General features: G+C 46.2%; 3 protein-coding genes across 6 annotated transcripts in view; 2 read left to right on the plus strand and 1 right to left on the minus strand.

Moving 5' to 3' along the window:
- The window catches only part of LOC310757095 (uncharacterized protein), a 124,194-nt gene extending 106,632 nt beyond the window's left edge, over positions 1-17,562 (minus strand). The window contains exon 1 of the mRNA XM_083602248.1: positions 16,486-17,562. Coding sequence (XP_083458374.1) covers positions 16,519-17,547 — 1,029 coding nt within the window. The 5' untranslated portion in view covers positions 17,548-17,562 and the 3' untranslated portion in view covers positions 16,486-16,518. The remainder of the gene's footprint in view (positions 1-16,485) is intronic.
- LOC310756929 (zinc finger protein RFP-like) lies at positions 426-13,077 on the plus strand. Of its 3 annotated transcripts, none has more exons than XM_083601883.1 (8): positions 426-562; positions 2,411-2,839; positions 4,356-4,451; positions 6,271-6,501; positions 7,455-7,477; positions 8,773-8,888; positions 9,333-9,365; positions 11,064-13,077. In XM_083601883.1, exons 2-8 carry the CDS (start codon positions 2,420-2,422, stop codon positions 11,552-11,554), a joined length of 1,410 nt encoding a protein of 469 aa, XP_083458009.1. In that variant the 5' UTR covers positions 426-562; positions 2,411-2,419; the 3' UTR covers positions 11,555-13,077. The 3 variants fall into 3 exon arrangements, with proteins under 3 accessions (XP_083458009.1, XP_083458008.1, XP_083458010.1); XM_083601882.1 differs by having other exon boundaries at positions 9,333-9,377; positions 11,064-11,706; XM_083601884.1 differs by lacking the exon at positions 9,333-9,365 and having other exon boundaries at positions 11,064-11,706.
- A 1,574-nt stretch (positions 17,563-19,136) lies between the features above and the next one.
- LOC310756814 (zinc finger protein RFP-like) overlaps positions 19,137-20,760 on the plus strand; it is an 81,434-nt gene continuing 79,810 nt past the window's right edge. Inside the window, exons 1-2 of one of the 2 annotated variants that reach the window (XM_083601622.1) lie at positions 19,137-19,322; positions 19,472-19,900. In XM_083601622.1, coding sequence (XP_083457748.1) covers positions 19,305-19,322; positions 19,472-19,900 — 447 coding nt within the window. In that variant the 5' untranslated portion in view covers positions 19,137-19,304. Of the gene's footprint in view, positions 19,901-20,760 lie in introns of both variants that reach the window. The other variant, XM_083601633.1, reaches the window with a different exon arrangement.

The raw sequence follows: 20,760 nt of genomic DNA on the forward strand, positions 1-20,760 counted from the left end.
CATTTCTGGGCCAACAATACTCATATCATGTGATTGATTATGTGGAGTGGGGCTTACTGGGCCCCCAATATTTTATTCAGGCTGGCACCCCTGCAACAACATACACAGTGGGGGTTGTGGGTGGGGAAGCTCCTTTAACTCAGCGATATGGTTGTTCTCCTGAAATAGAGAGAGTTCACAGCCGCTCTGTGATCAGCCTCCTCCCCATATGGGAATGAACAAAGGTGTGGAGAGCCCCATCTTCCCCTGCAGATGTTTGTAGTTGCTGAGGAGTCAAAGTCCAGTCCTCCTTTCCCCCCTCGCTTATCGGAAGGCACAGCTGAACCTGATCTTGCTCCCAATCACCAAGCTCAGCACCTGGGATGAGCTTTCTAGCCTGAGCCCAGCCATTTCACTTCAGAAGCAAGCCCCAGTTGAGGTCAGGCTACTCTTGCCTTTGCACGTAGCATTTCAAAGGGCTACAGATTAGTTGGTGCAGAGCAGCTCTGGGTCACTTTCCAGGGGGTTCTTTTGGGAAAAAGCTGAGCTGCCAGAAAAGAAAACAGGAACAAGAAGAGTTCAGGTAGGTGGGGCAGATATTTGAGAAGGAAGAGCAGAAAAGAAGGGCAGGGTGTGTGTCTGTGTGTGTGATGGTGTTTGTAGAAGTAAGGTGAGTAAATTTACCAAAAAAAGCCAGTGTTTTAGGAGCAAGGTGGCAACTCGGTTCATTCAAAACACTTCGTCTTGCATATCTGTTCTACACCCTATTCTTGTTTTCTTCTTAACCAACGTTTAAGCTACACTGTTGTCCCCGACATATGGCATCTCTCATGAATGTCAAAGGTATGCTGGCTTGGTGGTTTTTGGGGGGGTGTTTTTTTGGGGGGGGAGATTTCCTTTTTCATTCTACTTCTGATACAATTTATTATTTTATTTTATTTATTTTCAAACATACAAATGCATACATAATTAACTAATACATCCATTGATAGCTTCTGAAAAAAATCAAACATAAAAAAATTAAAAACTATACTTCTCGACGCATTTATACTTCTGATACAATTATTTATTGGGACGGATTCCCTCCACCCTGATCCTCACAGGTGATTTTTGCCTGGGCAATCTTCCATTAGGAATCAGTGGGGACCACAAGAAGTCTGGTGGATCTTTTGATCAATACATTCCCAATTTACAGTAATTTTATTTAGGCATTACTCCCTGAAGTTTTTTTGTTTTTCTTAAACTCTTCCAATCCTAGGGGTAATATAAACCTACTTACTGTTCCTTCTTAAGTCAGCTGAACTAGAGGAGGGGGCGGGTGGAAGGGGAATTGCTTCCTTATATTTTATTTTACATCCATGCTTTATTAGGTGCCTTAAACTGCTGATGTAAATAGTTACACGTTTCTGCTATTCAAAGTTTTGTCGTAGCCCCATTGCAATTGCTTAATCCATTGTACTGTACTTGTGTTTTATATACGAAGTGCTGTTTGTTCTGCATCATGTTTTCACTGTTTCAAATGAATGCTTGCGATTTTTCTCCATTTGTCTAGTCACGGGTAAATTTTAAGTTGACTTTCATTTTGATATGGTTCTGACTCTTTGCTTGCTCTCCCTATGCTCACTGAACCAACCGAATATGGACCGAACTCGGAAGCTATTTTCAATACTTATTTCTAATTTTCTCACTGGGAATTAACTCCTCCCACTTTGTTTACCATCTTGCCTGATGAAGAGTTTCCAAAACTTGCAGCCTGATAAAAGCACCCCTCCTATTAGGGCTTTTGATATTTTTCTTAGGGGCCAACATGGCTTATATTTTAATGTTGTCTAGGGTTCCCTAAAAGGGACGCGGGTGGCGCTGTGGGTTAAACCACAGAGCCTAGGACTTGCTGATCAGAAGGTCGGCGGTTCGAATCCCTGCGACAGGGTGAGCTCCCGTTGCTCGGTCCCTGCTCCTGCCCATCTAGCAGTTCGAAAGCACGTCAAAGTGCAAGTAGATAAATAGGTACCGCTCCAGCGGGAAGGTAAACGGCGTTTCCATGCGCTGCTCTGGTTTGCCATAAGCGGCTTAGTCATGCTGGCCACATGACCCGGAAGCTGTATGCCGGCTCCCTCGGCCAATAAAGCGAGATGAGCGCCACAACCCCAGAGTCGGCCACGACTGGACCTAATGATCAGGAGTCCCTTTACCTTTACCTTAGGGTTCTGTATGCTGCTATTATTATTGTTATCATTTTGCTATCACATTTGGAATTTCAGAGAACAGTCCATTTCAACTTGCAGCACTAACCCATTTTTAGTATTAAATTAAGTAAATTTCTGCCTACACATTAAAGGTTTATCTACACATTTCTTTCAATGGGAGGGAACTGCCCGTCCAGTGTTGCGAAATGAGAAAAGGGAAACTAAAGCCTTCGTTACCATTTCAGGGAGACACGATGACAGAAGGCAACCCAGTCCAGAACCTCTGTGAGGAAACGACATGCCCCATCTGCCTGGAGTATTTCAAAGACCCAGTGATCGTAGACTGCGGCCACAATTTCTGCCAAGCATGCATCACCCGAGCCTGGGGGGAACCTGACAGAGATGTTTCTTGCCCCCAGTGCCGCGAACCTTGTCAGCAAAGGAATTTCAGGCCCAACCGGCAACTGGCGAGCATTGTGGAAATAGCCAAGAAATTCAGCCTTCAGATGGCCAGAGGGGCGGAAGCGCTGGGAAAGGTTTGTGAGAGACACCAGGAGCCCTTGAAGCTCTTTTGCGAAGACGACCAAGCCCCCATCTGTGTGGTGTGTGACAAATCCAAGGAGCACAGGGACCACAAAGTGATCCCAAAGGAGGAGGCCCTTGAAGCGTATCAGGTAGGAGATGGAAGGTGGGAGGGCATGAGGAACAGGGGACCCATTCAGCTGCTTCCCCTAAGTGTCTTGACCCTCGTTGAGCATCCCAAGCAAATGCTGTAAGGACATAAGGAGAGTCCTGCCAAATGGAGCCAAGGGACCATTAATTCTGCATTCTGTTCTTACACTGGTCCACCAGATAGATGCTTATAGGAAGCCGGAGCAGGAAGCTGAGTGGAACCGCACTCTGCCCTCCTTCAGTTTCCAGTCACTGTTATCGGAATCATGCTGCCTCAAACCACAGGCTCATGCTATGTGCTCAATCTTGTGGACACCTGCAGTGGCGTACGAAGGGGGGCGGAGGGGGCGGTCCGCCCTGGGTGCCACCTGGGGTGTGTGTGTGACAAGATGGACCGCTGCCTCCCCCCAGCTGTGGAGCGGCGAAGAGCATGTGTGAAGTCAGTATGGGTGCTGCTCACACGGGGTCCGTACAGGCGTCTGATCGGGCTGCCGCTCGCGCACGGTGTCTGTACGGGTTTTTGTACGGCTGCTGTCTGATCGGGCTGCCGCGCAGTTCACCCTACCCCTCAGCGTACCACCCTGGGTGATGGAGAGGGTTCCTCTGCCACTGAACACCTGTGGAAAGTTTGAAGGAGGGTTGCAATGTGCAACCTTCACAGCCTTCTCCTTTCCCCATCCCAAGGGCCGAGAGAGCTACCACAGCAGCTTTATTTATTTATATTTTTTAAAAAAATAAACTGCTTAAAGGGTTTGTTTTGTTTTCTGCAATCGGGACATTCCTATTTTCACCACAGAAATGTTGGACGTCTCTGTTTTCACTGGGGAAATGTTGGAGGGTATGGAATAGGATGTCCCTATTTTCATCGGAGAAACGTTGGAGGGTATGAATCAAGTGGTGTATAAATTTCATGAAATAAGTAAATGTAAAATACCACATTTTTCGCTCTAGAAGACGCACCAGACCACAAGACGCACCTAGTTTTTGGAGGAGGGAAACAAGAAAAAAAATATTCTGAATCCCAGAAGCCAGAGCAGCAAGAGGGATCTGGCTTCTGGGATAGCCTCTTGCTGTTCTGGCTTCTGGGACAGCCGCACACAGCCTCTCCCAGGCAGCGGGATGAAGGCTCCCCCAAGAGCCGCGCTCCCTTTAAAGAGTGAGCGGAGCATGTGTGCAGCTCTTTAAAGGGAGCGCAGAGCAGAGCCTCCCGCCTGCACTCGCTCCATAAGACGCACACACATTTCCCCTTACTTTTTAGGAGGGGAAAAGTGCATCTTATAGAGTGAAAAATACGGTAATTTAGAAGCATAGCATGAACAGCAGGGTGGGGGTGGCTTGGGGCCTAGAGTCCTGAATATCAGACAGAGAGGTCTTGAGCCACTGGGCCTGAGGTTCCCCACCAATGTCCCCGACTCTCCTCTGTCTTTGTGTACTTAAGAGCCTTGAACCGACATTGCAAATCCTTTTTTTTAAAAGATCTCTGTCCCAACAATGAACTCAAATGCCTCCTTTTTTCAGGGTAAAATCCAGGGTCATTTGGAATTCCTGAACAAACAGAAAAAGGAAATTCTGGCTTCTAAACTGAGTGGGGAGGCTGAAAGCCAGAAGCTGCTGGTAGGTACTCGACTGTAGAGGCTCCAGTATGTTTATACTTCCAGGATGAGGCCTTAGTTCTGAGCGCTGGGATGTGAATAGATGCTATTTATCCAGAGCTATTTTTCTGGAAAAAAGCGGTGCCAGAACTCGCCACAAACGCCTCCCTTGTTCTCCTGTAATGGCAATGATGCCCACCTGAGAGGTGCCGGAACTGAGTTCTGGTGAGTTCTGGATTAAAAAAAAGCCCTGGATATATTTATTAGATATTACCCTTCCTTCCTCACATTTGTGGTTTCAGTAGAGTGCATCATTTTGCAGCTTAGAAGGGAAGCTTAGATAAGCTCCTTTTAGTTTAAGTAATGCAGAATGCTTTAAGACAGGCTGGATTTTCCTGCTGTTTCCCCCCTTTTAAAACATTAAAATAACAACAACGTCTCATAACAAGTACAAATAACATTTACACACTCGGAATACTTGCTGAAGAGTAACAGATACAGCAGGTTTGTCAGGCAGGCTTAAAATGGTAATTCAGTTACAAAGAGGTACTTAAGTCTAGCTTAAAAATGGAGCCTGAGCATGGAACTCAGACGTAGCAGATACTCTCATGTTGCTGGCATGGTGATGAAGAGCAGAAAGCAAAAGTGTACCCAGGCAGGCAGTGGGAGTGTCTTTCACAGAGTCTTCTCTAGCAAACTTACAGGAAAACTCTGAGCTTCAGCTCCTATCATGTACCTTGCTAGCAAAACATGAATTGGCCTGTGCCTCACTTACACAGTGTCCTGGGTTTAGTCCCACATTTGAATGCCTGATCTACCCAACCCACAACAATTTTTTTCTGCCCATCCAAGTTGCTTGGGCAGCGAGAAGAGAAAAAATAAAAATAGGATAAGCATAGCCCAGCAGGTAAGGGAAAGGTAAAGGACCCCTGGATGGTTAAGTCCAGTCAAAGGCAGCTATGGGGTTGCCATAGCTCTCTCGCTTTCAGGCCAAGGGAGCCAGCGTCTATCTGCAGACAGCTTTCTGGGTCATGTGGCCAGCAGGAATAAACCACTTCTGGTTCAACCAAACACTGTGACGGAAACCAGAGCGACGCACGGAAATGCCGTTTACCTTCCTGTCAGAGTGGTACCTATTTATCTACTTGCACTGGTGTGCTTTCGAACTCCTAGGTTGGCAGGAGCTGGGACAGGGCAACAGGAGCTCACCCCATTGCAGGGATTCAAACCGCCGACCTTCTGATCAGCAAGCCCAAGAGGCTCAAGGGTTTAGACCACAACACCACTCATGTCCCTATAGCCCAGCACCCTGATGGTGATATAAATGCTGCTTCCCTGGCCATCGGGTTGATCACTGGATGCGTGTAGAAAAGGCAAAAACCTTAGCTGGTTGACAGGAATCAGCTGGCAGGAGGCTATGTGCCTTTGAGAGAGTAGGGTGGCCACATTCATATTTGACCACACCCACTGCTGGCATGCAAACTTTGGAAGCTAAGCCAAGGATGAATGCTGCCCCTGAGTGAAAAAAAATAGGCCAGCTCTCTCGTTAATCCTTTAAAAAGAACTGAACGCAGCAAAGCCACCCCTCCTTCTTCTTCCCACTTTAGCCAGGCTGCACTATCAGAAAGAAAGAAGCCGCATCTAATATTATTATGGGTGTGCAACAGAGCCATGCAGTCTGCCTTGATTCCCCTAAGGTAGTCTGCCTGCTCTCTTCAGTTGTGGAAGAAGCGCTGTCCCGTTGCCAGTGCTGAAGTGAACTGCCGCCCCAGTCAGTTTGTGTACGTGAAATCAGGGAAGCACCTAAATATATTTGACTGGCCCTGACTTTCTCATTACAGAAGCGGACGGAATCGGAGAGGCAGAAAATCGTGGCCGATTTCAAGCAATTGCACCAGTTTCTGGAAGAACAAGAGCGCCTCCTGCTGGCTCAATTGAAGGAACTGGACGATGGGGTTAAATCCTGTGGGGACCAACATATTGCAAAACTCTCTGAGGAAATGTCTTCTATTGACGACCTTATTAAGGAGCTGGAGGAGAAGCAGAAACAGCCAGCGACTGAATTCTTGCAGGTAAGAGTTGGCACAATTAAATAGTCCAGTTTGTTCTGCAGGTAAAGGTTGTACTCCCAACCACTCTGTCTGTTGGTTTATAGAAGTATTCATAGTAGGGATGTGCACTGGCCACACATTTTGTTCAAAACTGTGATTTGGAGCTTCAGCAAACTGCATGATTCAGGTTTGATAGAAGTGGATGAAATTTGCAGGCAAAGTTGCTCCTGCAGTATGGATGAAGCCTGCCAAATTACAATGGATGCAGGGAGTTTTTGTGCTAGCATTGGCAATGGCACCAGCAACGCTGGCCAGTTGAGTTCTCCCTCTACCCAATTCAAACATGCCCTCGCTGTTGTGTGTAGAGCAATATACATCATGAGCGGTAGCAAGTTGACATCTGCTCTCAGGCTGGTGGCACCAGTGGTGGGAGCCAGCAGCAGAGCATAGCCTGGGATCACTTGTAGTTGGCAGAAGATCCCAGGCGTGCCATCTGACTGCCATTTCAGGAAGAAGCATAACTGGGGGAGGTTGTGGGGCAGAGAGCTCCCCTCTCAGTCTCAAGCTAGGGTTGCCGTGCATCTGGGAAATCCCAGACCTGTCCTCTTTTTGGGGGGCCTACATGCCCATCCAGGGGGATTTTCAAATTTGAAAGCAAATGACTGCGCTTCTGTAGTTTTTTAAATTGTATGTGTGTGGGGTGCATGTGTGCTGGCGGCTCAGGGTCAGAGGGCGATTGCCCCCCAAAAGCTCAATTAATGTCGGAATTCTTGCAGTATGGCAACCCTATCTCAAATTTTCACCCCCTCCGTCTCAAATAAGCAGAAGAATCTGCAGCTTAGTGAGCAGACAATGGAGGATATGGGATCGGGGAAGTATAGGACCATGCGATGCGAAGTTTCCATCTGTCCGATATGTAGGAGGAGACTGGTGCAAGAGGCTGAATTAATATTATCCTCTCTCTTCCCTTCTAGGATATCAGAAGCATATTGCAAAGGTATGTGGCTTTGTTACACACAGTGGGCTGATAGGAATCTCCTGTCTCTCCGAAGAGAGTTTAGATTGCTTCACTTAAAACCATGTGCCAATCTAATTCACGTATCACAGACAAATATGCCAGTCAGAATACAGTTCTCCATTGGATTGCAGATTTTCTGAAATTTTGTGATGTAGCTCTAATGGAAAACTATTGTACTGGGAAAGGGAGGATGCACATAAAAGGTTTATTTTAGGGGAATAACTGATGGTGTTCCTTCACCTACTGTAAACTTCATTTCAGAGCAGATTATGATGGTGATTTATTAGATTTCTTACTTGCCCTTCACTTCCTGGACAGGCTACAACAATCTCAAAATATGATATTAACCCTAATATGCATATCTCAGGTGTCAAAAGCCAAGGTAAAATGACGCTGTTATTAGTTGCAATGTACATTCTGTGCTTGGGGAAAATATTCATCATTCTAAAAATCAATTTCCCTTAGGTTTTAGGCATTTCTGACATAGCTATAATTTTAGCAGGGTATGCTAACCAATGTCTACATCAAAAATGTAGGCAGATTGTTTGAAAATATTGTTTTATATTGACAATAAGGTTGGAAAAAAATGAGTTAAAATCTAAAATTACATTTTAATGTAATTATTTTAGACTTCTCATTTTTTAAACATTTTACATTGTTTTTAACTCTACATTTAATAGTAGACTTAACATATTATTGTGTTGTATCTGCTCTGCTTTCTTATCTTCTCTACTGGTTATTGACCAAAATATATATACAGTGGTACCTCGGGTTAAGAACTTAATTCATTCCGGAGGCCTGCTCTTAACCTGAAACTGTTCTTAACCTGAAGCACCACTTTACCTAATGGGGCCTCCTGCTGCTGCTGCTGCGCCACTGCTGCAATATTTCTGTTCTCATCCTGAAGCAAAGTTCTTAACCTGAAGCACTATTTCTGGGTTAGCGGAGTCTGTAACCTGAAGCATCTGTAACCTGAAGCGTACGTAACCCGAGCGTACGTAACTGCACATAATTTTATCTCATCTGCAAATTTTATATGAAAAGTATATGTAAGCTAACTCTTTATTCTTCTCCTTTATTCTTCTTATATTTCATGATAGAAATTTATTCAGTGTATAATAGGTGTTTGTAATTAGGCAGATAATTCTGCTGCCTGCCTCCTTTCTCTCTCCGCATTTGTGCTGTTCCCACTTTTCTTTTTCATAGCAATTGCTGATACGAGACTTGAGAACGAAGAGATGAATTGCAAATAAAATTTGTTTGCTTCTTCCTAGGTGCCATGAAAATAAAGCTGTGGATCCAATAGCTTTTCCTCCCGGATTTAAAAAGCGAATTGAGAAATTCTCTAAAATGCATCCTTTTCTGGAGACCACCATGAAGGAATTCAAAGGTAACGAAGGGTCATTGCGTTAACTTCTGGCAAATGGGTTTGAAAATATAGCTCATCTGATCCCGTTGTGAGTCTAACTGTGGGTGGGAATTGACTGCTTGATGGAAAAATGGGTGCGTGGAATTTAAGATTTTCACATTTAGAATTTCCCATTAGATACTCGAAATCTCAGCATTTGAGGGATCTGCGTACAGGACGTTTTCTTCCTTTAAAAATCTGAGCAAACCATCTGTATTTGGCAATGGTTTCAGCTCTACCTTGCTTTTCTTCATGGCACTTAACGGTAATGATGCAAGAGGGCCAAAGGTTGGATACGTTGGCTAAAGGTTAGCTTTCCCCCCCTTTTTTGCACAATCACAGTTTCAAGCACTGCAAATCTAAAGCCTGACCCCTGGAGTCAAGTATTAGTAGTAATTCGTTTCTCATAACACTTTTCTTCCTTAGACATTGTGCTCTCTGGGCCGCAAGAAAAGAAAGGTGCATTTCCAGGTTTGGCAGATCTTTAAACAATTTTTGCAGATGAGATATAATAATAATAATGTATCATTTATACCCTGCCCATCTGGCTGGGTTTCTCCAGCCACTCTGGGTGGCTTCCTACAGAATATTAAAATACAATAACCTATTAAACATTAAAAGCTTCCCTAAACAGGGCTGCCTTCAGATGTCTTCTAAAAATCTGGTAGTTGTTCCACAGGGCGGGAGCCACTACCGAGAAGGCCCTCTGCCTGGTTCCCTGTAACCTCACTTCTCACAATGAGGGAACTGCCAGAAGGCCCTCAGCACTGGACCTCAGTGTCTGGGCAGAACAATGGGGGTGGAGACGCTCCTTCAGGTATACTGGGCCGAGGCCCATATGGGAGGGTTTTTGCACTGAAGAGAAAACTTCAGCTGTGTTTTGGTGTCAGGAAACAAAATCAGTCTCTGCGTGTCTTTCATGCTTCCTTCGCCTTTCCATCCGTGCATCTGCACAGACTGATGTCTCGAGCAGATAATCTGTGACGCCTAATGACAGGAAGTGAAGAGCTGCCTTTATACAAGCTCAAGTCATTTCACCCATCTAGCTTAGTGACTGGCAACAGTTCTCCAGGATTTATACAGGGGTCCTTTCCTTGCCCTACCTAGAGATAGTAAAGGTAAAGGTAAAGGTAAAGGGACCCCCGACCATTAGGTCCAGTCGTGGCCAACTCTGGGGTTGCGGCGCTCATCTCGCTTTATTGGCCAAGGGAGTCAGCGTACAGCTTCCGGTTCATGTGGCCAGCATGACTAAGCCGCTTCTGGCGAACCAGAGCAGCGCACGAAAACGCCATTTACCTTCCCGCTGGAGCGGTACCTATTTATCTGCTTGCACTTTGACGTGCTTTTGAACTGCTAGGTTGGCAGGAGCAGGGACCGAGCAATGGGAGCTCACTCCGTCGCGGGGATTCGAACCGCCGACCTTCTGATCGGCAAGTCCTAGGCTCTGTGGTTTAACCCACAGCACCACCCACGCCCCAGAGATAGTAGAATCATAGAATTGTAGAGTTGGAAGGGACTTTGAGGATCATCAGTTCCAACCCCCTGCAATGCAGGAAGATGCAGCTGCCCCATACAGGGATCAAACCTGCAACCTTGGCATTATCAGCACCACACTCTAACTAGCTGAGCTATCCATGCTGTTTGCATGCAAACCTGCATTGCAGGAGGTTGGACCAGATGTCCGTTGGGGTTACTCCCACCTCTATAATTCTGTGAAACCAAATGCCCTACGCAAGTGGTTCTCCCTCTGCTTCTGAATTTATTTTTATGGGGGGGGGATACTTTCCCAGGAGTACATTGGCTTCTCAAGCTGCCTCCTAGCTCAGAGCTGCATAAAACTTGGAAGTAGGTCATGGGTAGGCAAACTAAGGCCTGGGGGCCGGATGTGGCCCAATCGCCTTCTCAATCCGGCCCGCAGACAGTCCGGGAATCAGCGTATTTTTACATGAGTAGAATGTGTCCTTTGATTTAAAATGCATCTCTGGGTTATTTGTGGGGCATAGGAATTCATTCATTCCCCCCCCAAATATAGTCCAGCCCCCCCACAAGGTCTGAGGGACAGTAGACCGGCCCCCTGCTGAAAAGGTTTGCTGACCGCTGAGTAGGTGCTAACTCCTTTGGGGACCTGCCTCCCTAATCCTTTCCTTTCTTTTGCAGGTGAAGACATGCCCAAATTAGTTCTATCATCATATTCCACCTTGCCCTGGGGTTCTTACAGAGGTCCCAACGAATTGTTTTGTTGTTCCTATGTTATGGGCGTTGAGAGAATCACCTCTGGGGCCCATTCCTGGATAGCGAACGTGGGGGGTGAAAAGTTCTGGGCCGTGGGGGTGGCCAACGAGACTTTAAGGGGATGCAATATTGTCAATTTGAACGCTGATCTTGGGATCTGGGCTATCGTCCGGACTTCCGCTGGTGATTATTACCCAACCACAGCTCCTGGAATATCCCTGGGTCCATTGCCCGCGTCTAGCAATACAGCCTGTAAGTTGGAGAAGTTCCAGTCCAAGAAGATCTGTGTGTGTGTCAACTATAAAAAAAGATGGGTGATCTTTTCTGACGCCGACTCTCACAGCGTCATCTTCACTTTCACCAATGCTGCGTTCTCTGGGGAGGGGGTCTGCTCCTGGTTCAGTGTGGGGCAATGAAATGAGGTTGTCTTTGGGGGGCAATCAATATCCATCTGAGAATGGCAAAATTGACTTGGTTGGGTCAAATCCTTTTGAGCAAGGGAGGGGTAGGTGGACAGAAGGAAGGAAGGAAGGAAGGAAGGAAGGAAGGAAGGAAGGAAGGAAGGAAGGAAGGAAGGCACTGAACCCTCTTCCCTCCCACCCTCGTCAGACTTCCCTCTCCCAGCTGTTTACCCCCCAGTGTAGGTTTCTTACATTGGGGAAAAACGTCTGGCAAAAGTGCCTTTGGCAGGGAAGGTTGTATGTGTGATGGGGAAAGGGTTCAGCACTCTAAGTGCCTCCCCCCCCACTTTACGGGGAGTTTGTAATGGATGGATTCTGATATGCTGTGCCAATGCCGTCACGTATGATTTTGGCCTGAGAGTGTCCCGTGCCAAATAATATTATGGTATGTGTGGCAAAACATTAAAACACCTACAGTGCAGCCACCAATTTCTTCTTTCTCTCTCCCCTTGCCCCCCCTGCAATTTGTCTGTCTTGGGGCAAATCTGGATCGTGGCCTCCTATTGTTTTGGGGAACAACATTGTTCCCCTTCTTGCTCTCTCTGGGGCTGATGGGATGTCAACAACACTACGGCTCTGATACCCTGATGTGTAGTTTGTGCGAGTCTGTTGGTTGGTAAGGGCTCAACGATAAAAACAAACCAACCCCAAATGAAGCCCTGATTCAATTTGGGACATGGCATACAAGACTAAATTTCTGAATAAAGTAAGTATGAAGGTGGGAAAGACTGGCAAATTGTCCTTTCATTGGAAAAAAGCGAACCTTTTCATGTTAGTTTGGAATAGTGAATTACAAAAAGTGGTGCAACCTTATTCATTCTCGGCAGGAACAGAGACGAGGCCACTTACAAATCTGAGGTTCACAGAAAAAAGGTTTCAGTTTCATTGTTCCTGTCCTTCATTAATACTCAGTGGAGTTTCCAGAGTTCTGTATATGAAAAAGTCTGCATTTGTTTCCATAGAAGGAGAAATCCGATATTCAGCAATGCTTCTGTTTTGTGTATTTTGTGTTTTCTTCTTTTTGCAGTTCTGTATTAATAATGGCGTTTCCTTTCACTATTATGTCGTTAACGTCCAAACATGAATAAAACAGTAAATGTTTATCATTAGAGAATAAAGGAATCATTCCATTTGTGATGCAAATATACTGGAGCAATGCAGCCTTATTAGGGAGTTGACCTAGCTGTAGGGGTTTCCTCTCTACTTCCTCCCCCCCCCCAAACCTTCCCAAACAGGGTGACAATTATTTCTGGGGCCATTTCCTTGGTTCAGCAAAGATACAAATATAAAAATGCAGCTCCCTTCTACAATTGGATTTGAAGACTCATACAAACTCGCAACATATGAACGACTTGCATATAAACACAGACTTGCCATGGACAAATTCAATGATATTTGGAATCCATTCTTACAAATACTGTAATTAGGTTAAGATCTGGTGAAGAACAACCTTGTAAAGTAAAAAAGGAAAGATACAACCGTCAGTCACTCCGGCCCCCAGTGCAATTGCGGAAGCTTCCGCTAGAGGGTGTCTGTGTCTCTCTAAATTATGAACAAATATCAACAATCTTTTCAATGCTGGCACAAGATATCCCTTCACTCTTTCAACAATGCCCCATTCTGTCACAAGAGGATCTCCCAGATCAGCGGGACACAACTGAATGTGATTGGAAGAAGCAATATTATTATTATTATTATTATTATTATTATTATTATTATTATTATTATACCACCCTATACCCGGGGGTCTCAGGGCAGTTCCTAAGAACGTGGGTGGCACCAAATCCCTATAAAACAGATTGGAGGGGCAAGATTTCAAGGACAACTTGAAATTTCATAGGCCAGCTGAACCCTATCCCATGTTTTTCTCTCCAATTGTTTTCCCTACGAAAGGGTTCGTGGAGTTATGCACTCATAGAATCATAGAATCATAGAGTTGGAAGAGACCACAAGGGCCATCGAGTCCAACCCCCTGCCAAGCAGGAAACACCATCAGAGCACTCCTGACATATGGTTGTCAAGCCTCTGCTTAAAGACCTCCAAAGAAGGAGACTCCACCACACTCCTTGGCAGCAAATTCCACTGTCGAACAGCTCTTACTGTCAGGAAGTTCTTCCTAATGTTTAGGTGGAATCTTCTTTCTTGTAGTTTGGATCCATTGCTCCGTGTCCGCTTCTCTGGAGCAGCAGAAAACAACCTTTCTCCCTCCTCTATGTGACATCCTTTTATATATTTGAACATGGCTATCATATCACCCCTTAACCTCCTCTTCTCCAGGCTAAACATGCCCAGCTCCCTTAGCCGTTCCTCATAAGGCATCGTTTCCAGGCCTTTGACCATTTTGGTTGCCCTCCTCTGGACACGTTCCAGTTTGTCAGTGTCCTTCTTGAACTGTGGTGCCCAGAACTGGACACAGTACTCCAGGTGAGGTCTGACCAGAGCAGAATACAGTGGCACTATTACTTCCCTTGATCTAGATGCTATACTCCTATTGATGCAGCCCAGAATTGCATTGGCTTTTTTAGCTGCCGCGTCACACTGTTGGCTCATGTCAAGTTTGTGGTCAACCAAGACTCCTAGATCCTTTTCACATGTACTGCTCTCAAGCCAGGTGTCACCCATCTTGTATTTGTGCCTCTCATTTTTTTTGCCCAAGTGCAATACTTTACATTTCTCCCTGTTAAAATTCATCTTGTTTGTTTTGGCCCAGTTCTCTAATCTGTCAAGGTCGTTTTGAAGTGTGATCCTGTCCTCTGGGGTGTTAGCCACCCCTCCCAGTTTGGTGTCATCTGCAAATTTGATCAGGATGCCCTTGAGTCCATCATCCAAGTCGTTGATAAAGATGTTGAATAAGACCGGGCCCAAGACAGAACCCTGTGGCACCCCACTAGTCACTCTTCTCCAGGATGAAGAGGAACCATTGATGAGCACCCTTTGGGTTCGGTCAGTCAGCCAGTTACAAATCCACTGAGTGGTAGCATAGTCAATACCGCATTTTACCAGCTTCTTTACAAGAATATCATGGGGCACCTTGTCAAATGCCTTGCTGAAATCAAGGTAGGCTACATCCACTGCGTTCCCTTCATCTACCAGGCTTGTAATTCTGTCAAAAAACGAGATCAGGTTCGTCTGACATGACTTATTTTTCAGAAATCCATGCTGACTATTGGTGATCACAGCATTCCTTTCTAGGTGCTCACAGACTGTTTGCTTAATGATCTGCTCCAGAATCTTCCCTGGTATTGATGTCAGACTGACTGGGCGGTAATTATTTGGGTCCTCTCTTTTCCCCTTTTTGAAAATAGGGACAACATTTGCCCTCCTCCAGTCTGCTGGGACTTCGCCTGTTCTCCAGGAATTCTCAAAGATGACTGCCAGTGGTTCTGAAATCACATCTGCCAGTTCTTTTAATACTCTTGGATGCAGTTCATCTGGCCCTGGAGACTTGAATACATCTAGACTAGCCAAGTATTCTTGTACTATCTCCTTAGTTATTCTGGGCTGTGTTTCCTCTGCTGAATCATTTGCTCCAAATTCTTCAGGTCGGGCATTGTTTTCTTTATCGGAGAAGACTGAGGCAAAGAAGGCATTGAGGAGTTCAGCCCTTTCTGTGTCCCCTGTTTGCATTTCACCATCTTCTCCTCTGAGTGACCCCACTGTTTCTTTGTTCTTCCTTTTGCTACGAACATACCCATAAAAGCCTTTTTTGTTGCTTTTAACCTCTCTAGCAAGCCTGAGTTCATTCTGTGCTTTAGCTTTTCTGACTTTGTGTCTACACGTGCTGGCTATTTGTTTGAATTCCTCTTTGGTGGTTTCCCCCCTTTTCCATTTTTTGTACACATCCTTTTTTAATCTTAACTCAGTTAAAAGTTCTTTAGATAGCCACCCTGGCTTCTTTAGGCACCTTCCATGTTTCCGTCTCATTGGTATTGCCTGAAGTTGTGCTTTTACTATCTCCCTCTTAACAAACTCCCAGCCATCATGAACTCCCTTTCCTTTTAGTATTACTGTCCATGGGATCTCACCCAGCACTTCCCTAAGTTTTATGAAGTCGGCTTTCTTAAAGTCGAGAAATTGTGTCCTAGTATGCTTGGCTGCTCCTTTCCGCTGTATAGTAAACTTCAGAAGAGCATGATCACTCGCGCCTAATGATCCTTCCACTTCTACCCCACTAACCAGGTCATCAACATTGGTTAGGACCAGATCTAAAATGGCTGTTCCTCTTGTTGCTTCTCCCACTTTCTGGACAATGAAGTTGTCTGCAAGGCCAGTGAGGAATCTGTTTGACCGTATGCTCTTGGCTGAGTTTGACATCCAACAAATATCCGGGTAATTGAAGTCCCCCATTACTACTATCTCCCTTCCTTTTGCATGCTTGGCCATCTGTTCCAGGAAGGCATCATCTATGTCCTCCGTTTGGCTTGGGGATCTATAGTAAACTCCCACAATGAGGTCACTGTTATTCTTCTCTCCCTTAATTTTGACCCAAATGCTCTCACTTTGGCTTTGAGGTTCTAAATCTTGGATCTCTTCACAGGTATACACATCCCTGACATATAACGCCACTCCTCCTCCTTTCTTGTCTGGTCTGTTTCTCTGAAATAGATTGTATCCCTCCATTATTACATTCCAATCGTGGGACTTATCCCACCAGGTTTCAGTGATTCCTATTATGTCATATTTAGTTTGCTGCACCAAGAGCTCAAGCTCATCTTTTTTATTTCCCATGCTTTGCGCATTAGTGTACAGACATTGAAGTCCATTAATCATTCCCCCGTGTCTCTTATTTAAGGATTTTTTCCTCCCACCACTAGGTCTGCGTGCTGTTTGCACCATTCGGTCTATGACATTTGGATGATCATCTTCATCAATTGATAGACTCCTACCTTCAGGACCACTGTCTCCCTCCCCCACATTAGTCAGTTTAAAGCCCTCCTGATGAGGTTTCTGAGATTTTTTGCAAAAACATTCCTCCCAACCGTTGTGAGGTGCAGCCCATCGCTTGCCAGAAGTCCATCTTCAAGAAACTGCATTCCGTGATCTAAGAATCCAAACCGTTCCTGTTTACACCATTTGCGAAGCCAGTTGTTCACTTCCACTATTTTTCCCTCTCTCCCTGGGCCACGTCGTTCAACTGGGAGGACAGATGAGATGACAATTTGTGCATTTAATTGCTTCAATTTCCTGCCCAGAGCCTCGTAATCTCTTTTGATCTTCTGGAGGCTATTGCTTGCAGTGTCATTGGTTCCCACATGAACCAAGAGGAAGGGGTATTTGTCAGTGGGTTTTATGATTCCTTGCAGTCGTTCAGTTACATCTTGGATCTTAGCCCCGGGGAGACAGCACACTTCCCGAGACATCTTGTCAGGCCCACAGATCACTGCTTCTGTTCCCCTCAGTAGGGAATCCCCTATCACCACTACACGCCTCCTCTTAGGTCTGGTCGGGGTTCTTCCGTGAGCTGTCCGTTCCAAGGTCGCCTGCACATTCCCTGAGGGCTGACTTTGCTGCTCGTCTTCATATACCTGATCGACTGTAATGAGGGAGAGATCCTCAAATGGAGTCTGCTCTTCGTCTTCCATGCTAGGGGAGAGGACCTCAAAGCGATTGTGTATTTCTAAACAATCAGAGCGAACCCTGGGCCTCCTACTTCTTTGAGTCACGTTTCTCCATATATCTGGCTCCTGTGTTGGTGAACTAGCCTCCTTCTCAGGGGAGTCCCCTGTCTCCTCCTTGGTGGAGACGGTGTGCTCTGTTGCTTCCAAGAAGAGCTCCAGCTCTCTAATTCTTTGGAGCGTAGCTACACGTTCCTCCAGTTGCTGGACTTTGTCTTTTAAGAGGGCAATCAACATGCAATTGCTGCAGGTAAAGCTGCCTGCAACCTTTGGCAAGATGGCAAACATTGCGCAGGAACCACAGGCGACTGCAGCTGTTCCCTCACCCTCCATCTTGAGAACGTGTCGTTGGAGCTGATTACAGCGGTCCTCCATCATAAAAAGCGTGAAGACAGGACAAATAAATCCCCCCCAAAAATACCTAGGTCTCCCCCAACAAACGTTTAAGACTAGCTCCCCTAAATCTAAAAGATGGAGTAAACTGTGCGCGCCGCTAGGCGCGCGCCGCTGCCCTACAAGCTCTGATAAGCTCCTCCCACAGCTAATCACCTACTTCAACAGAAACCCTGCCCCCTCTGACCTTTGCACAGGGAGAGCAGCTAGTCAGCCACAAGAAACACAAACACAAGAAAACCCTTTTCCCTCCTTCTTCAGCTGCTGCCCTACAAGCTCTGATAAGCTCCTCCCACAGCTAATCACCTACTTCAACAGAAGCCCTGCCCCCTCTGACCTTTGCACAGGGAGAGCAGCTAGTCAGCCACAAGAAACACAAACACAAGAAAACCCTTTTCCCTCCTTCTTCAGCTGCTGCCCTACAAGCTCTGATAAGCTCCTCCCACAGCTAATCACCTACTTCAACAGAAGCCCTGCCCCCTCTGACCTTTGCACAGGGAGAGCAGCTAGTCAGCCACAAGAAACACAAACACAAGAAAACCCTTTTTCCTCCTTCTTCAGCTGCTGCCCTACAAGCTCTGATAAGCTCCTCCCACAGCTAATCACCTACTTCAACAGAAGCCCTGCCCCCTCTGACCTTTGCACAGGGAGAGCAGCTAGTCAGCCACAAGAAACACAAACACAAGAAAACCCTTTTCCCTCCTTCTTCAGCTGCTGCCCTACAAGCTCTGATAAGCTCCTCCCACAGCTAATCACCTACTTCAACAGAAGCCCTGCCCCCTCTGACCTTTGCACAGGGAGAGCAGCTAGTCAGCCACAAGAAACACAAACACAAGAAAACCCTTTTTCCTCCTTCTTCAGCTGCTGCCCTACAAGCTCAGAGAAGGCTATATAGAATTTGAACCCATATAAAAGCAGGTGGCGTTATGGTACAAACAGTGCTCCCCACAAAAGTTGATGAAGAAAATACCAATGAATTATTCCCCCCCCCCCCCCGAGAGCTATAGAACAGTTGCATGAAACAGTCCCAGGTGACTTTTCACTTAGGTGATGTGGTGGGTGGGTGGGTGGGTGGGGTTTGGAGGAAGGTGGGTGGCTGGGTGAGGAAGGAAACTAAGCTGCATAAGAGGGGGTGGCGAATTCAAAAGTCAAAGTTAGTTGCCCCCAAATCCTGTTAACATTTGGGACTGGAGCAACAGTGTTTGCAAGAAGATACTGTTTGAGAACTGGAGGTGGGAGACAGGAAACCAATTCTTCCCTCACTGATTGCTTCTCAAGTAAACAATTGTTTTTCTTAGGCTTTGCAGTGGTACTTCTAGTTACGAACTTAATTCGTTCCGGAGGTCCGTTCTTAACCTGAAACTGTTCTTTACTAGAGGGATCCTTTCTCTAATGGGGCCTCTTGCTGCCACTGCACCGACGGCACACATCTTCCGTTCTCAACTCAAAGTAATTCTTCCAGGTTAGTGGAGTTTGTAACCTGAAGCGTTTATAACCTAAGGCGTTTGTAAGTCGAGGTTCCACTGTACTTCCTTTTTCTTCCTGCTCCTGTCAGTTAGTATTTGACCTTTTATTAGCCTCACGATGGCCACATGGCTCTCCCTCAAATTTTCCTGGGGACTGTAGTTAGTTAAGGGTGCTGGGAAGTGTAGCTTTTTGAGGTAAACGACCATTGCCAGGATTCTTTGGCAGACACCATGCACTTTGAATTCATGGTACAGATGTGAAGCTGCACACTGTAACGGTTTTCCCCCAGCTTATGCTGTTTCTTTTCAAAAACTATGAGTCACCCAGAGGGAGGGAAAGGCCCGCCCTGTGGTTTGAAACTAGAAAAACGAAACAAAGGCTTTTATTCTGATTTCAGGCAGACGAAATGGCAGACGAGAGTCCAGTCCAGAACCTCTGTGAGGAAACGACATGCTCCATCTGCCTGGAGTATTTCACAGATCCAGTGACCATAGAATGCGGCCACAATTTCTGCCAAAGCTGCATCACCCAGGCTTGGGGAAACTTGGACCAAGATGCTTCTTGCCCTCAGTGCAGGGAACCTTGTCAGCAAAGGAATTTCAGGCCCAACCGGCAACTGGCGAGCATTGTGGAAATAGCCAAGAAATTCAGCCTTCAGATGGCAAAAGGGGCAGAAGCACTGGGAAAGGTTTGCGAGAGACACCAGGAGCCCCTGAAGCTCTTCTGCAAAGACGACCAAGACCCCATCTGTGTGGTGTGTGACAAATCCAAGGAGCACAGGGACCACAAGGTGATGCCAAAGGAGGAGGCCTTTGAGGAGTATCAGGTAGGGAGATGTAGGATTGGGGACCAGACTTCCAAGGGAAGCGCGGTTATCCTAGGTATGGGGGAAATATTTCAGCCTGAGGGCGGGGTATGTGGGTGGGTGTTTGTGTCCCAAACGCTGCTGCTTATTGGGTCCCGAGGCAAAAGGGGACAGAGCAACACTTGCAAATTTCACCTTTTTGCAGTAGACTAGTTCCTACAAATGCTCTCATTGCCGTCTATGTTCACCATCTAAGTAAGTGGGAAGCATTAGTGGAGTTCAGGGACACATTCTGGCCAGGCAAAAAAAGACTCGAGGAGGATGTGAACTGGAGCTGGTCAATGTTTCAGCCTGGGGAGAGGCCGGAAGCGAGTTCGGAGCTGCAGGACTCACTATCTTGTACTGAGCATTCAGTAGTAGGAACATTTGCAAGAAGTTCCAAGAGAACTTGAAAACTTGAAGGCTGGTCTGAGGGCCATAGCTCAGCAGAGGGTACCAGCTTCATTCCTTAGCATTTTTCTGTAGGGCTGGAGACAGCCTTTGTCCCAAATCCTGGAAAGCAGTCTGTATAGAAAACAAACCAGAGGTCTGACTCTGTATAAGCCAGCCTAGTGGAAGCATTTGATGTCCCCAGGTCCCAGCAGTCTCTCTTTTTCTTTAGTCCCAGAATTTATGTTGGGAAATGGATGTTATGCCCACCAATTTGTGCTCAGAATAGCCCCCCCCCAGGAGGTCTAGGAGGGCAGTCTGCCCAGTGGAAATGTTTTCAGGAGCTGGGGATGCAGAGATTAGCACTCCCAAGCCAGTCCTCAGTGGGAAAAGGGTGCGCCATCGTTGCCTGGAGTAAAACACCACTGTCATCTTCTCATGCCACAAAGGGG

Source organism: Podarcis filfolensis, assembly GCF_964270895.1.
Source record: "Podarcis filfolensis genome assembly, chromosome: 2".
Taxonomy (NCBI): Eukaryota; Metazoa; Chordata; class Lepidosauria; order Squamata; family Lacertidae; genus Podarcis; species Podarcis filfolensis.